This window comes from Microtus ochrogaster, chromosome 6 (assembly GCF_000317375.1).
Source record: "Microtus ochrogaster isolate Prairie Vole_2 chromosome 6, MicOch1.0, whole genome shotgun sequence".
Taxonomy (NCBI): Eukaryota; Metazoa; Chordata; class Mammalia; order Rodentia; family Cricetidae; genus Microtus; species Microtus ochrogaster.
The window spans coordinates 25,311,659-25,327,381 of NC_022013.1; the positions used below are offsets into that span (position 1 = coordinate 25,311,659).

The 15,723-nt window shown below is 44.7% G+C and overlaps 1 protein-coding gene across 6 annotated transcripts in view; it reads right to left on the reverse strand.

Annotated features, from left to right (window-relative positions):
- Ppp1r12b (protein phosphatase 1 regulatory subunit 12B) overlaps positions 1 to 15,723 on the reverse strand; it is a 210,617-nt gene that overhangs the window by 6,530 nt on the left and 188,364 nt on the right. For 3 of the 6 annotated variants that reach the window (XM_005348386.3, XM_026779677.1, XM_026779676.1), the window contains 4 exons: positions 15,367 to 15,471; positions 12,141 to 12,194; positions 10,681 to 10,731; positions 4,945 to 5,125 (listed from right to left, as the gene is read on the reverse strand). In XM_005348386.3, coding sequence (XP_005348443.1) covers positions 4,991 to 5,125; positions 10,681 to 10,731; positions 12,141 to 12,194; positions 15,367 to 15,471 — 345 coding nt within the window. In that variant the 3' untranslated portion in view covers positions 4,945 to 4,990. The remainder of the gene's footprint in view (positions 1 to 4,944; positions 5,126 to 10,680; positions 10,732 to 12,140; positions 12,195 to 15,366; positions 15,472 to 15,723) is intronic. The other 3 variants (XM_005348387.3, XM_026779678.1, XM_005348388.3) reach the window with 1 other exon arrangement.

Below are 15,723 nucleotides of genomic sequence, written 5' to 3' on the forward strand. Positions count from 1 at the left end.
TACAGCCTAAAGAAACTGGGGAGACTGCCAAAGTAGCTCAGAACAAGGAGTCAGAGAGAGTGTGACCCTTAGGAGTGAAAGGCACTACTGCACACCCCATAAGGAACAAAATGAAGCTGAGGAACAGAACTTAGGTGACCAAGTTTGTCCTGATGCCTTTGGTAACTAGAATCCACCCAAATTCTCACTGGTCATACTACACACACCTATTCTCAACATTAACATCCAGGGAACTTAGAGATATGGCCAAGACCCAGGGGGCTTTCCTAACACTCTAGCGGATGGTGTTAGAATAATCCTGGCAAACAGAGGCTTATGGAAAAAGGAACGGAGTGAAGATTCTATCTGTCAGTTCTTCCATCTTGGAACACAACACATATTGTTCTCAATTCAAGGAATACAGGAAGAGCAAGTCCCAGCTTGGACACCCAAGTCTTTATTTTGTGATCAGGCACTTTGACAGATATTTTGTACATCTGAAAAATCTTAATAAGCTACAGTCCATGTGCGGGCCTTGCTGGTAGATTGGGGTTAGAAGGTAAATACATTTCACAATGAAGGCTCCAGAAATCTGTATCCTCATTGTCATGCAGATACCCTTTCTTTCAATGATCAGTTACTTCAACCTTCAGGATCCATATAGCAAGCAAGGCTTCCAGAAAAGGGTGGCCTGGGCTCAGGAATCATGGGCCATGTAGTTCGAGCTCTTGGCATTACTATTAAAGTTGGGAATCTATGATGCACCTGAAGAAATATGATCTTTGTTTCCCCAACCTCACGAGGAAGATGCAGGTTACATTATACAATTGTGAGCAAGTGTATGAACATGTGTGTGCGTATGTGTGTACAAATGCCCCCAAAGCCCATGCCCGAGAACAAAGGGAAAACAACATTTACAATTTTGGGGTCAGGGGTAGAAGGCCTCACTGACACCTCAGGAGCTTGAGCTACAGCTGTTCTCCTTATCTCTATAAACTAGGGAACATATGTCCATCACTAGTCCAGGGCAGCTAGCTAGTTAGGTCCTAGTGATGAAATTATACCCATATGCACTCAAGTTCAAAGACTATCTCTTCATTACAGGTATGAATGGAAAACAAAACTCCAAAGCAGTTGTAGCACAGAAACAAATTCAGGAGTGGTCACTCTCAATGATCTACATTACTTTAGCCAACAGGTTCTCAACCTGTGGCTCACAACCCTTTGGGGAGAGTCAAATAACCCTTTCATGGGGTCACATCAGATATCCTACATATCAGATATTTACATAATAGTAGCAAAGTTCCAGTTATGAAGTAGCAATGAAATAATTTAATGGTTGGAGTCACTACATGAAGGCCTATATTAAAGGATCATAGCATTAGAAAGGCTAAGAACCACTGCTCTAGAGAAACAACTTGACATCTCACTATTTCTGATTATAGCTACAAAAGAATAGGAACCGCCCTGCTCCCTCGCAGATGGGCCTCTGAGAGGCAGATAGGAATAAGAGCCATGGAAGTACTAGTGTCTGCAATGGGTTTTGCAATGCTGGGGATTCCTGCTACCATTCAGTTTCCCCATGACTCTGGAAGAGCAGGCAAGATCTACACACTTCACCAATAAGACTGTAATCTAAAGAATTATAAGGCAAAGTTTGTCTTTGACCTGCCTTTCCTCCAACTCACAGCAGCGCTGGCTAGCCTCTTCCGTGCCTCTCAGGATGGAGTGCTCCGAGCTCACAGCAGTAAACTGCCCAGGCTGCTGCCTTCCATCTCTTCTCTATTGTTCCATCTGGGGGTTTGTTTGCCTAGTGGGACTTTTCAAATCAAACAATGTTTCTTTTATGTATGGGTGTTTTGCCTGCACATGTGTCTATGCCTAGTGTCTGTGGAGGCCAGAAGAGGGTATTGGATCTTCTGGAACAGGAATAGGTTGGTTGTAAGACTTGGATCCTCTGGATGAAAATCCAGTGCTCTTAACCACTGAGCCATCTCTCCAGCCTCCCCCCCCCCCCGCACCCTATTCCTTATCAGGATCCCACAGGTGTGAAGAAGCTATATCTATGGCAATGGGTTATGTTAATTGCTTACCAAGTTAGAATTGAGCTGCTTTTAAAAAAGGTACAATTTGTTAGTGTTTGGTGATTTTCTTTTCCACATTAAGAGCTCAATTCTTTGGGGTGAAATGATAGACAAGACAGTTTCACAGCTGCAACACCTAACATCTTAGAGAATGCACAATTCCAGTGGGGTGCAGAGACCAAGGAAGCAGGGACACAGACTCCACGCTCAAATGAGGGAGTGGACAGTGCTAAAGAATTAATGAAAAGTGCTGTCAGGCACGACGTTTTAGGGGGCGTATCTCTAGACTTCAGCTTCTCCATTTCTGGATCTCTAGTCTGCCACTTCGATGTTGATACTTAAGACACAATCAAGCTCATGTGCTCTTAACTACTTCACATAGCCTGTGATGAGAACTGTGCTAGGCTAGCTGTGGGTGGGAGGTTCTCACAACAAGCCTTACCAAGCTGCCTTGCCTGATGTGGGAAGGGAGCCTTCCCTTTCTCTGAAGGTGGAGCTGGCTGGCACTAAGTGCTGGGTTAGGAAGGGTGAGAGTGGGGCAAGATCTCTTGATCACACTGCCAGTTTGGCCTAGTTACCCCATCTTTCCTACTGGGAGGTGTCTGGCAGGCTTTGGCTGTCAAGGTGTACACAGTAAGTATTTTAGACTAGCTTACAGGCTACAGTCTTTGCTGTGGCTACCTCATTCCATGACTGTGGCCTAGCAGGTGTCATGTACTGATAATGCAGGAACTAAAATGTATGGTTTACTTCCAATAAATATTAATTTCTGGAGACTGAAATCTGAATTCCACAGGAATTTTATTTGTCAACTACAATTCTCTTGATTTCTTTTCTTTTCAGGTATTAGCATGGTACATGGGCCATAGTTTGCGTCCCTCACTACTGTAGGTAATGCACTAGGCAGTGACATTATTTTGGCAGGTAAATGTTTTTTGGAAACCGATTTTTGTTTTGAGATGGGGTGTCTCTTTGCAGCTCTGGCTGTCCTGAAACTCACTATGTAGACTAGGCCTGCCTCAAACTCATAGAGACATACCTGCCTGCCTCCCAATTTCTCAGATTAAAGGCATGTGCCTCCTGGCTGAAACTGACCTTTTAAATAGGTCAGAGTACTGAGAAGGTAGAATTCTGTCTGTTACTCTCTGATGCAATGCTGTCCTGCGCTGTAGCTGCCTAACGAATTGTTAAGACTGCAAAATATGCAGTAATGTGCTGCAGTAGGGTGAGTGCAGAGTCTGGAATCTAACACAGTGTCTGCATTTTTGTTCAACCATTTACTTTCCAAGGGACTTTGGGCTTATTTCTGATTCTGTAACCTGCTTTTTAAATATATATACAATGGTGCTGAGGAACCACTGAGAAAAGCATAAAGCACTCAGTACAGACTTTAACAAATGCCAGTTGTTAAAGTTATTAATCACTAAAAGGTTGATATCAAATTTTGCCCCATGTCCAACACTGTCTTGCAACAAATTGGGAGACCAAAAATAACTGGGACTTTTGGGGGTCCCTTTTCCCTAAGTCAAAATTTCCTAGAGTGTGTATGCATGTGTCTGTGTGCATGTGTGCTGGGACTGAACCAAGGGTCCTGATGCGCAGTAAGCACATGCTCCACCGTAGGGCCACATGTGAGCTAACTCTGAAACAGAGTGTGGACTTCCTGCTGGCTGCTCAAGGCCTTGCTGTGGCAGCACATCCCTTTCCATTTCTTTCTGCCTGTGACGGCATCTGGAGCAGGACAATAGCTCAGCCCTTACGGTAATCTGGGCCCTTCAATACTAGTGGGTATTCATTGCCAGCTACTGATCCTAAAGGCAAATGCACACAGGCAGAAAAAAAAGGACAGGCTCCAGTCAAGACTAATTAGATTGTTGCTGAAAATCAAAAACTCATTTCAGAGAAGTGGTGACCCTGTCACACTATCTTGGGATGAGAAACAAACTGTGTCTTTCAGATCCATAGTCAGAGGGAAGGTTCTAGTCTGCCACACACATTTTTGAGGGGTGGTTTTCAGTTGGAAATAAACACTGTTCTGCTCCATTGCTTGCCCTCCCCTTGGCAACACTGAACCCATTAGAAAGGCTCATTTATATTGCTCACGGTCTGCCTTGCGGCCCACACACTCAGGGCAGGGAGCGATACATCCCAGGAGCCAGGAGACTTGTGAGGGAATGAGACAAATGTTCCAGAAGAGCTAGATGAAAGCAAAGGCTTCCGGAAAGAGGCAGAAAATGCTTATCTAACTCTGCCCAGTGGTGGGTAGGAGGGTGTTTCTGCTCGGAGCAGAGGTGAGTCAGGGAATCCTGGCCTTCATCCTAGTCTGTCGCTGATGGGGAGTACGTTCCATCTGGTAGTCAATGGGTTGTGGTTCTCAACCACAGTCACATACACACCAACAGAGGAACTTTAGGAAAATACTGATGCCCTGGTCTCAATCCAAATAACAGAGCATTTGGAACAGGCCCAGACATGGTGTACACTCATGGCTCCCAGTTGGATCTAACACGCAGTCTCCAGGGCCTAACTGGTACAGATACATTTGGGTTACTGCTAGCCGAGAAAGCTCTCTCTCTCCGTTTGACAAAGACCCCATCAATGAAATAAAAATGTATGCATGCATGCACACAGGTAAATATACACAGTTGTGTATCTATGTGCAGCTGAGTAAGGAAATCTATGTCCAGTCTCTAAGGGAAGAACGGTGAGGTGGTGACTTGAACATGACACTCTGCTTGCCCAGTCTCCCCACTGCTACCCTTGGATGGGTTTCTTCTGTCCCTTATGTGGTCTGAGTCCTGCTCCAGATACCTGGACATGGAGGCTCTGATGGAAGGGATGGGTATTAGGCTTCTGGGACCAACAAGAAGAGTAAACCTGCCTGGAATAGTAGAGGAGGGAAGTGAGGTGGAGAGGAAGGGCAATAGCTAGAGCTCCTGGGTGTCCGAGGACTCGATGGACTTCGAGAGTCTGGCCACCACTCGGGTCAAGGCCCTGTTCTCAGCCTGCAGTTGTTCGTTCATCTGCTTCAAGGTTTGAATCTGTTTTAGCTGGTGAAGGTTCTGCAGAGAGTGAGACATGAAGGAGACAGACAAGACAGACAAGACAGAGCAGAGGAGAAAAAAGTAGGACAAAGAAACTACGTGACTTTTTGTTTTTGTTTTTAGTTTGCATGCAAGAAAGGAGATGGGAAAGGCAGTAGTGATGAGAGCGGCCTATCCACGGAGGTGGAGGAGCAATGCAGCGAAGGGAGAGCTGTATCTGTGGTTCCTGGATGAGCCCTTAGCATGCTGCTATTGGCTATACAAGCATAAAAACCACACGGGGACCACTTGAGTTGAGAATGAGGAGCCAACAGATGGCTTGGGGCCTTCTGACAAATTCATAGGCAGAGCCTCAGCCTTGGGGACTCTCACTGACACTGGGGCTGGGGCTGAGGATCTGTGTGTGTGTGTTCCTAAATCCAAACATCACCCTTTTCTCTCTCCCTTTATCTTGTCCTCACACTTGCCCCATCCCTATTTGTTTTCTTCCTGTTCTTCTCTTAATTTATTACTTAATTTAAAAAATACAACAAGAGGGGCATTTTCTTTATGCACTTTCTGCATATAGCATGTATTATTTAGGAGGCGATGTGACATCTGCCAGCTCTCTGCGTGGACCTGTAACATGTTTTACAGGAAGCTTAATTAACCTTCCCAGTTCTCAATAGCACGCAGAGCGCAACTGCCAATTGGCTTCTATCTGCTATTGATGATTATATGTATCACTGGGTTCACAGCCAACTATGTGCTCTCTGCCCTAGGTCATGTCAAGGGTAGGAGCTGCTTAAATATTTTCAAACAGACATACACTCTGAAAATTATAAATGCACAAAAACAGAAAAATCATAAATGCCAGCTGATGATGGAACTGGCTGGATCACTGTGGTAATCTGGTCCCACCTGTGCATCAGTGTTGCAAATGAACAGGATAATGGGCATTGATACTCTTTCCAATACCTGATGTTTCACAAGTGCCTTGAAGATTTTGATAAAGTGATTACAGCACTGGAATTGAACACAGGTCTTCTGGAAGAGTAGTCAATGCTCTTAACCTCTGAGCCATCTCTCCAGCCTCTTGAACAATATATCTTTAAATTTGTTGGCAAGTGACCTTCATGTGTTGTTAACTCTGCCACATGCCCTCTGCACTGACCTTGAAACAGACTATCCACTCTTTCGGAAAAGGAAAATGATCTTGTTATTCAAATAGGGGTTGGGTTATAATGATGACAAAAAGAAGTATCAGGGTATCAGGGTATCAGGGAAGTCTCTCATACTACACAGCAAGAAAGGACAGAAATGGGAGATTAGTGGGGCAATGGTTTGGGAGTGAACCAGCAAGAAAATGAGAGTAGCATGAGAGAAACCAGTGAACCTGAGAAACAAGTAGAGACAAACCGCGGAACAGATCCTTGTCAGAAGAGGAAGAATGACTCCCCAAAGGGCAGGGCTGTCAAGCAGTTCCACACAGCCACAGGAGAGTAGACTAGGTCATCTCTACTGACTGGAAGCATCTTGACTATGGAGGGGACAGGTGAGAGAGATCATAACAGCACATGGAGGAGTGTGAACCACAGAAACCCCTGGCTTATGTCCTTCATTGGTGTTGACATCTGTTCCAAGCTTTCAATACACTCACTGTCATCACAGGAAGTGGTTTTTGCCTCCCAGAGAGATTACAGCAGTGAACGAGGAAAGGGATTTAGTCTGCCATTTGAACACAGGCAGCTCTAGGTGGAAGAGTTTGGAAGCTACCAGTGTGATGGAGAAGGGTAGGGAGCAACCTGCTGGGATGCTCTGTAGGAAGCAGTCATGGAAACAGCATGACAAGGAGATGAAAAGGGGTGGGAGAAGGCAGAGCTCAGGGGAAGTTGGCTACTTCAGAGTAAACAAAGTACAAGCCCAGAAGCCATTTACAGGGGAATGGTCGTTGGGCCTTTCTCATGCAAGGGCCTGGGAAAGGATGGGGTTAGGTCTAGCAAGGAAGCGGAAGCAGGAAGTAGTCAGATTGGGTATGGACATCCCAAGACAAGTGCAGAGCCAGCTCAGTTCACACTGACATGCACCTGCCAGATTTGTCATTTAGTGGAGTGGAGTTTCTCCTGGGGAGAAGCCATACTTACCTTTCCAGGCAGAGATCACAGCCCATCTCCCAACCACAGAGCACTACACCTGGGAGAGACCATCTCGTGGCTCCCATTTCACTTGACTTTTGTGTTTTGTTGGTGCCAGGAAACCAGGCAGTGATGTCACTTTCTGACTTGAGTAACCTCCCAAGCCTTCAAGCATTAGCGGGAAGTCACCCTACAAACAGCACCCCGCTGATGGCTTTAGGAAGGACTGAACAGTCTGCATGTGCACACACAGAGCAGCTGGTCCCAACGCCTAAGGTTTCCCAGACCTGACAAATATACTACTTACTATCTTATATACAAATATTTTAGTCACTGGTTCTTAGAAAAGTTGGTCAGCATAAATGATAGCCTAAATGAAGACCATGAGAGCTAAACAACCATTTTTTCCAACTCTTTTAGAGCAGACACAGCAATTTCCTAATATATTTGTGAGTTTGAAGAAGGTACAGACAAAAACCTAACACTGGTATGACTGGAAGGTTCTGATGCTCTTCCCCCATGGTCCTGTAGAGCTAGACAGTTTGCAGTATGGGATATTATGCTAGGACTGAGCAAATGAAGCTTGGGGCAGCACAGTCTGCAGGTGTTTCTTGATTAGGCTTTGTAAGTAGCAGTGGAGAATAATGGGGACCGAGTGATAGGGTAAATTTTTAACAAAGTCTCAAAACAGCTTACTTACTGGTTTGAGGACCAGTTATGATCTGGCTCCACTTGCTAATTAAATGTTTCCCCTTTATGTGTATGGATGATTTTGCCTGCACGTATGTCTTTGCATCACATGTGTGAAGTACCAGAAGTGGCCAGAAGAGGACACTAGAACCTCTGGGATTAGAGTAACAGATGGCTGTGAGCCACCAGGTGGGTGCTGGGAATTGAACACAGGTCTTCTGGAAGAGTAGTCAATGCTCTTAACCTCTGAGCCATCTCTCCAGCCTCTTGAACAATATATCTTTAAATTTGTTGGCAAGTGACCTTCATGTGTTGTTATCTCTGTTGAAATACTGAAGAAAGGAATTCATAGCCTTGTTTTGAAAACCACAGCTTGGTAGGATAAAAACGTAGAAAGAAAATGCAAACCTGTGTCACTCCAAGGATTCAGAACAACTAAGAACACAGAAGAACTTCTGTACTTGCCAGTTTAGAATGGGAATAGAAAAAAGTGCCCAAAGTTCCCCCTTTGAGTCTTTGTCTGGGGCTTATGTGAACAGCACAAGGGGTACACAGTCTGTCTGTGGGCTTCTGGGTGCTCGTGGGAGGTGTGAGCTCTGGCCTGATTTATATGCTCCAGATATGGTCCTTCTTCCCATTCCCGGCATCTCTCTTTCCCCTCCCTTTTTTGAGACAGCATCTCAAGAATCCTATCCTGGCTAGAACTTGCTATGTAGCCAGAGATGACTGTAAACTCCTATCCTCTCGCTTCTATCTCCCGAATCCTGGGGTGACAGGATATACTACCATGCCTGGTTTATGGGGTCTTGAGGATCAGACCCAGGGCTAATTGCATGCTAAGTAAGTACTTTATCTATAAGCTACATTCTTAGTCCCTTTTTTTGTCTTATTTTTGTGGTTTTTGTCTTCTTTTTTTTTTTGAGACAGGGTATTTATATAGATCAAGCTGGTCTTGAACTTACAGAGACTTGCCTCTGCTTCCCAGGTGCTGGGATTACAGGTATATGCCACTATACCCAGACAAAGGCTTTACATTTTTTTAGTATATATTTTAAAAATATTTGCTTAAGGTTTAATTTATGTGTATGAGTATTCTGCCTGCCTGTATGTATGTATGTATCAGCACAATGTATATGTCTGGTGCCACTGAGGTCAGAAGAGGGCATCAGATCCCCTGGAACTGGAATTGTAGATGATTGTAAAACACCATGTGGGAACCAAACCCAGGTCTTCCGCAAGAGCAACAGTGCTCTTATCCACTAAGTTATCCCTCTAGCCACCCTTGCCCAGGCCATTTCTTCCCAAGCATTACCTATAGGTGCCTAACAGCAGAGCGGATGGTACAGCTAAGGGTTTCAGATGGGAAGCCCTCATGAATATAGAGCTGTATGTGTTCATTCATGAAGAAGAAACACAATGTTAACATACAATGCTAAGAGGAAGAAAATACTTCTGTGAGTGAGGTGGGTTTGAAAAATCTGGAAGATGGAAACATTTAGTGCTGTCTGTATGGGTAGTGTTCTGTCTCCTCGAGAGAACTTAACACTATTTTTACTTCCTGCTATTTTTGAGTTGACCTGGGAAATGTAAAGTGTTTCAGGGATGAGTAATTGCTTCAAATCCTACATGATTACTACCAGTCACAGCCATGGGTTGGTAACTAGGAAATGAGGGGCAGGGCTTGGCATTTCCCCTCCATTTTTACAACTATAAGGGGTAACAGGATTGTGAATATAGGATCTGGTAAAACCATGACCTTTAACTGATTAGGCACTAACAACTTTTATGAGTGTGGTGGTGGTGTATACATAAATAACATCTTTTAGGCCATTAAAACAACAATTGTCTCTTAAAGAGTAACCCAATTGCATATCAGAGGTGCTTACAGAGGCCATTTGGGGATTTGTCTGATGCTGTCCAGATTTCTGCTTCCTAGCTATAGAAATTTACATCTGACTTGGCATTACATATCCACTAAAATAAGATCCTTAATGAAAGGAAAAGAGTTGAGCAAGTACTGAGGGACTATGGCCATGCAGCACAGTGTACTGCACGGATGAGCTGCTCCACCAGCTTAGATAGGGTTATCTTCCAGCTCCCTATCTTCCCCTCCTATAGCAATGGACCAGCATTTAAAACTGGCAACAGTCCATTCAAGCAGCTAAAAGAGGTTATGGTCACTATTGGTCATCCCTCAAGAAGAGGAAGGCAATAAGTCCTCAAAGTAGAGGTCATGTAGAGGCATGAGTTTGCACTAGTGGATGAAGGCCAAGAACGCTGGAATACTGCAGAGGAAATGGCCTACAACAGGAAATCAATAAGCAAATAAATTTTCATCTTGCTGTGGAATGACTCAGCTTGTGTTCCTCCTGCAAGAGCTGCACATGGGGAGAAAGGGCTGTGGCCATGCCTAGGCTCCATGGAGCTCGCCTAGAGAGGACTATGTAGAGTGGGGAGAATTTGTCCTAGACCTTTTGCCAAGCCTCCTAAGGGAGAAGCCACTGCTTTGAAAATCTTACAATTTGAACATGGTCTCCCCATAAACCAACCCGTTGCTCCTAGAGGCCTCTGAGGTGGCCATAGTGGATGCAGCATGAGCTGAGAGAACCTAAGAGATGGCTGAGAAGAGGTGCTCATTTCCTCTGACACATCATCTGAGGGGGCTGTGTTGGCACTGACAGTTAGAGTGGGCAAGCCTGCTCAAGCATCTAGCTTAGGCAGACATAAAGAGAAAAGACACACATCAAGACAAAGATAATCTCTTCATACCTTCATCTCTTCTTCCATTTCTGACATTTTCCGTTCCAATGCCCGCCTCTCCTGTTTAGAAACAAAGAACCTGTTGAAGCGGTAACAGGCCAGGAAGCAAACATAAAGCTACCTCCCACTTGTTGCACCATCAGCAGCTTCATGGTCTCAGGGTCCATCTAGCCCAGGGCAAACCTTTCTCCATATGTGCACTCTCTGCCCTACTGCCATGGGATGGAGCTACTTCACCGACGAGTCTCATCACCTAAGTCTTCTATCAGAAAACTGGAAGATACAGGGGCAGCAGCCTGTTAGCAGACAAGCAGACCAAGATCCATTGTCTTTAGTAATACTACACCCACGTTCCCAGGGAACTGCTTCTTTTATGATGGAGAACACATGGTCAGTGGAAGTAGACATGGGTGTCTGCCAGCTTCTCCCCTCCTCCTCCATTTCTCATCCAGCTAGTAACTCTTAATTTAGCTTGAACTCAATGAGGAGTCTTTAATCATATGAGATACAGGCCAAGGTAATGAAATATAAAACTTAGCTTTTTCCAAATTAAACAGACAAGAAAGATGGTAACATACTACATCCTTATAGTCAAATTGGAATTAGAATTCATCACTAAATCTAATTGAGTTTTCCCAATCCAAGAACATCAAGTCCCAGATAAGCATCTGAGTACAGCTGGGACCAGGGCAGGAATCTGACCAGAGGACTGATGAAGGCTGATTCTCAGGTCTTAAATCACAACACCTAAATCAATGGCAAGGGGTCTTCATGAAAAACCTCCTTTTAAAATGTGCATGTGTGCATGCACACGTGTGTACCACAGTATGTGTATGGAGGTCAGAGATCAACTCATAGAAACCAGTTCTCTCCTTCTACCGTGTGTTCTGCTGACTGAAGCCAGACTGGCAGGCTTGTATGTATAAGCACTTTTACTGTTGGGCCACCTGGCTATCTTTTTCTTTTGCGATTAGGTTCTGTTATGTAGCTGTGGATGGCCAGGAACTCACTATGTAGTGCAGACTGGCCTTGAATCTGACCATCCTGCTTCTGTCTCTCCAATGTGGAGATCACAGGTTCATGTCACCACCCCCCAGCTCAAAGTGTTCTTTCTGTCTAAGGTCTCAGAAGGGGCAGATATCTTCAGACCTGTGTATACGTGTAAATAACCAAATATCTTACAGCTTGTGTCTGTGTGTAATTCTGAAGAACGCATGAGATGATGTCCCAAGACTCCTTCCCACCCTAAAACTGGCATGTTCAAAGTAACTAACTACATGAGAAGGCCAAAAGAACTGGCTATCAAATTACTGTCTAGAGTCAGATCAAAAAAAAAAAAATATTAAGCTGGAATGGAATGTGGCAGAGCTCCCGCCTTCTTAAGATGAACTTTTTCCATTGGCACCAACAACAACGTTAGAGAAGGTCAAGAGAAGACGTGCAGCAGGCGGCCAAGGAGGCGTGCATACCCGTTTCTCCATCTCCAGCACCGATGACCGGTCAGAGGACTTCTCTTGCTTCTGCTGTGTGAACAGAAGGGAAACACTTGTTATTTAGGTTCTTTTACATGTCACCCCCAGACATCCAGAAAGACAGCAGATTTCTGGGCTTTTCCTTTAGCAAGGACCTTAGCAAAGAGACTGTGAAAGATTGCTAAGTCCAGCACTTTACTTGAACAAGAATGTAGGGTGGCCACTGGGCAGCGGAAGGAATAGTCCCTGAAGCCCAACACGTGAGTACAGACGTTACTCATTACACACATACCCAACCTTGCCTTCCCTCTCCCTTTAGACTACACACTCCAACACTAACTACCTTCTTCCCGAATCCCCCCACCCTGCCTCTTTTAAAGGCTGGGATCCCCTGTACTTCAGGGCCTGCGCCCCGTGGCGCTCTTGTCCACAAGCTCTTTCCCTGTCGCTTTTGTTCTGAGCACTGAGGCCATTTTCTTTCTAGTGTGGTGGTCTTCAGACAAGGCAGTCTTCTCAGCCAGTTTCTTGTGTCTGAACAGAGTGGTCCCACTTTTATCTGTTTGGTTTCCTTCTTACTCTGTTAACAAGATTTTATCTGAATAAAGGCTTTACAATATATTATTAGATTATCATTGATATTTTCAATTTCAGTCTTTCAGAGGAGCGAAAAGATTTGGTCGCAAAACCTAAGAAGAGTAATTTCAGGTATAGTCCCACCTTAGAAGGAAGAATGGAGGAACCTGTAAGTCTTCTCTGGTCTCAGCATTATAGGACTGGATGAAATTTTGTAGATTCAATGGACATTTAATGAATAAAGAATGATGATTTTATCTTGTCTAGTACAATGCCCAGACATTTGCAATAAATGGGGACATTAGGCTGGTTCTGCAGAAGGTTCCCTCCCCTTCCCTCCTTTTTTTTTTCTTTCTCAATTACTGAATAGCTAAAACTGACAATAAAACTTGGAATTCTGGCTCTCATCCTAGATTTTTCTCTTCTGCTCTGAAGATCATGGCTGTCTGCCTCTCTACTGCATCTGCTAGGGCAGAAAGGACGGGGAAAATGCATTAGTAGAACTTGGAGTTTTCTATCTTCCTTCATCTTTTCCCTAAGCTTGATAAGGAGATTTGCAAAGTTCAGAATACAAAGAACTAGCTTTTTGTTTGCTTATTTAGTTTTAAATTATAACTTCCTTGATTTTGAGTCGATCTTTTATGTAAAATGCTGCAAGTGTCCATATGGGAACTGTCTCCAAACAAACGCATGAAGCTGGCAGTCCCCTCGCCCCAATCCTACCAAACATCTCCATTTTTGGTAAATAGAGACTTGGTTGTAGCACCATCATTGCTTTCTGAGCTTCAAATAGCTTGTGTTTGGTAAAATTAAGTATATCCCGGCATACGTAGCAACGCAGCTGGTGGCAGAAAATGCTGCCCAGTGGCCGGGAAAGGCTGATTCTATTCTGATGCTCTGTGTGGGTCACTTTGCACAGCTTGTTGTGCTGCTGTGGACACCTCACAGGCTCTGGCTGAGGAGTGGCCACATTGCTTTCCCTGTATGTTCTGCGATGGGTGCAGCTTCTGGGACTGCTTAAAAGCTGCACTTAGTTCTACCTGCTGCCCGTCTGGAAGCGCTTTAAAACCAAGACATTTTGCCCAATTTAGTAATGCAGAGGGGCAAGTGACCAAGCTTACTTATGTGGTGATATTTTGTTTGTGATCTAACAAATAAAGCTTGCCTGAAGACCAGAGTGCAGAGCTAAGCCACTAGTTAGCCACAGAGACCAGGTGGTGGAGGCACACATCTTTAATCCCAACACTCGGGAGGCAGAGGCAGACAGATCTCTGTGAGTTTTAGGCCACCCAGGGCTACACAAAATTGATCCAGTTTGAAAGAGAAACAGAGCCAGGAGGTGATGGCTCACACCTTTAATCCCAGGATTTGGGAGTCACATGTCTTTAATCCCAATACTAGGAAGGTGGAGACAGGAAGGGATATGGCTTGGGCAGAGAGAGGAATACAACACAGGAGGATACGGGAGCTCACAGCATTCAGTCTGAGGATTCCAAGAGACAGGATCATCCGTTTGGTCTGAGAATCCGGTAGAGGTAAGAACTAGTGGTTGGCTGCTTTGCTTCTCTGATCTTTCAGCATTAATCCCGATATCTGACTCAGGATTTTTTTTATTGTTAAAACCAATTAGAATTCATGCTACATCACCCCCCCCACCTATGATAGGGTGTTAATTGTATTGTCAATTTTAATTTTTGTTTTATAAAATGGCTTAACACCTAGTATGTGTTAGCTGTAGGTCTCAGAAAGTCTGGTAAGAGCCATATTTAGTTCCTGTCACCCTCTTTGCTCCCTGTATATCCCATGTCAGAGAGGCTTCAATAAGATGCTAAGATGGTACTTAACCCCTCCCCCACTGCATACCACATGCTTGCAACACAATGAACCTGTAATTTCATTTTTGCTTTTAGATTATATCATATTCCCAGATTAAATAGCCACCTCTGGTTTCATATCCTTATAAAGAGCCGCTTTTACCTCAGTTCTGCTTTTGAAATTCTTAGTTCCCAGGCATACTGTGATAGGCTTCCTTTTAACTCTGCAATAATCCAAGCTAGGCTGCTGTAGCTTTCAGCTGCAGGGCAATGAGATCACTACCCCAGCAGCCTCCCAAGCTTTGTGTAATTAAATCAGGCCTAGCAGTAAGATGGAGTGGCTAATGGCAGATGCTTTTGGTCCAGGGCGGAGTCCTCCTGGGACCTAATCTGGAACTACTTCACCCCCTGATGTAACACAGCACTCAGTGATTTGGGGTTGTTTGGGGTTCTCTGTACTTGGGTATAGTGTTCTGCTTATTTTTCTCCATGAGGCGAGGGGCAGAGGCACTGAACTGAACATGAGCAGGACAGGATGCACTATCTAGCACTGGACCCAGTACTGGCCTGACTTACTGTGTAGTGAGAAGTTATGTTAATATTAATTACTAGCATTCATAACATCAGGAAGTTGTTCAGGTAGCTTAACTATCAGTTTTCAGTTAAGTTAAACAATCACTGACCCCTAAAACCTCAAAATTAGACTCTACAAAACTTTCATCTGATCAGCTCTGAGGAAGTGCTACTTTGAGTCTATCCCCCAACCAGCCCCCAGGATATCTAGTGTCTCCTTATGAATGTCCCTGCTGCCCCTGCTCTGCTCGCCCTCTCCTTACCTGGGCCATCTTCTCAAGCTTGGATTTTATATCGGCTAGCTCTAGCTGGGCCTCCTGGAGTTTTGTTTTCAGTGTTTGGTTTTCAGTCAGGGCACTCTCGTAGAGCTGTGAAGGGAACAGAACCAAGTCACTGCATGGGCTCCCAGCAGGAGAGTTCCACACGGTGAACTGAGTGGACTCTCTGGCTTCCAGAGAGCACGATCTGGATGGCAAGGAGCGACACTCCAATGGCAGAAAGACTACACTCTGAGAAAACCAGTCACCCATCCCTCCCACATGGTCTCTGCACTGCCTAAGTGTGGCTTCTAGACAGAACAGAGTTATTGTTTCTGGAACCACTGTGTGGATTTTTGTCAA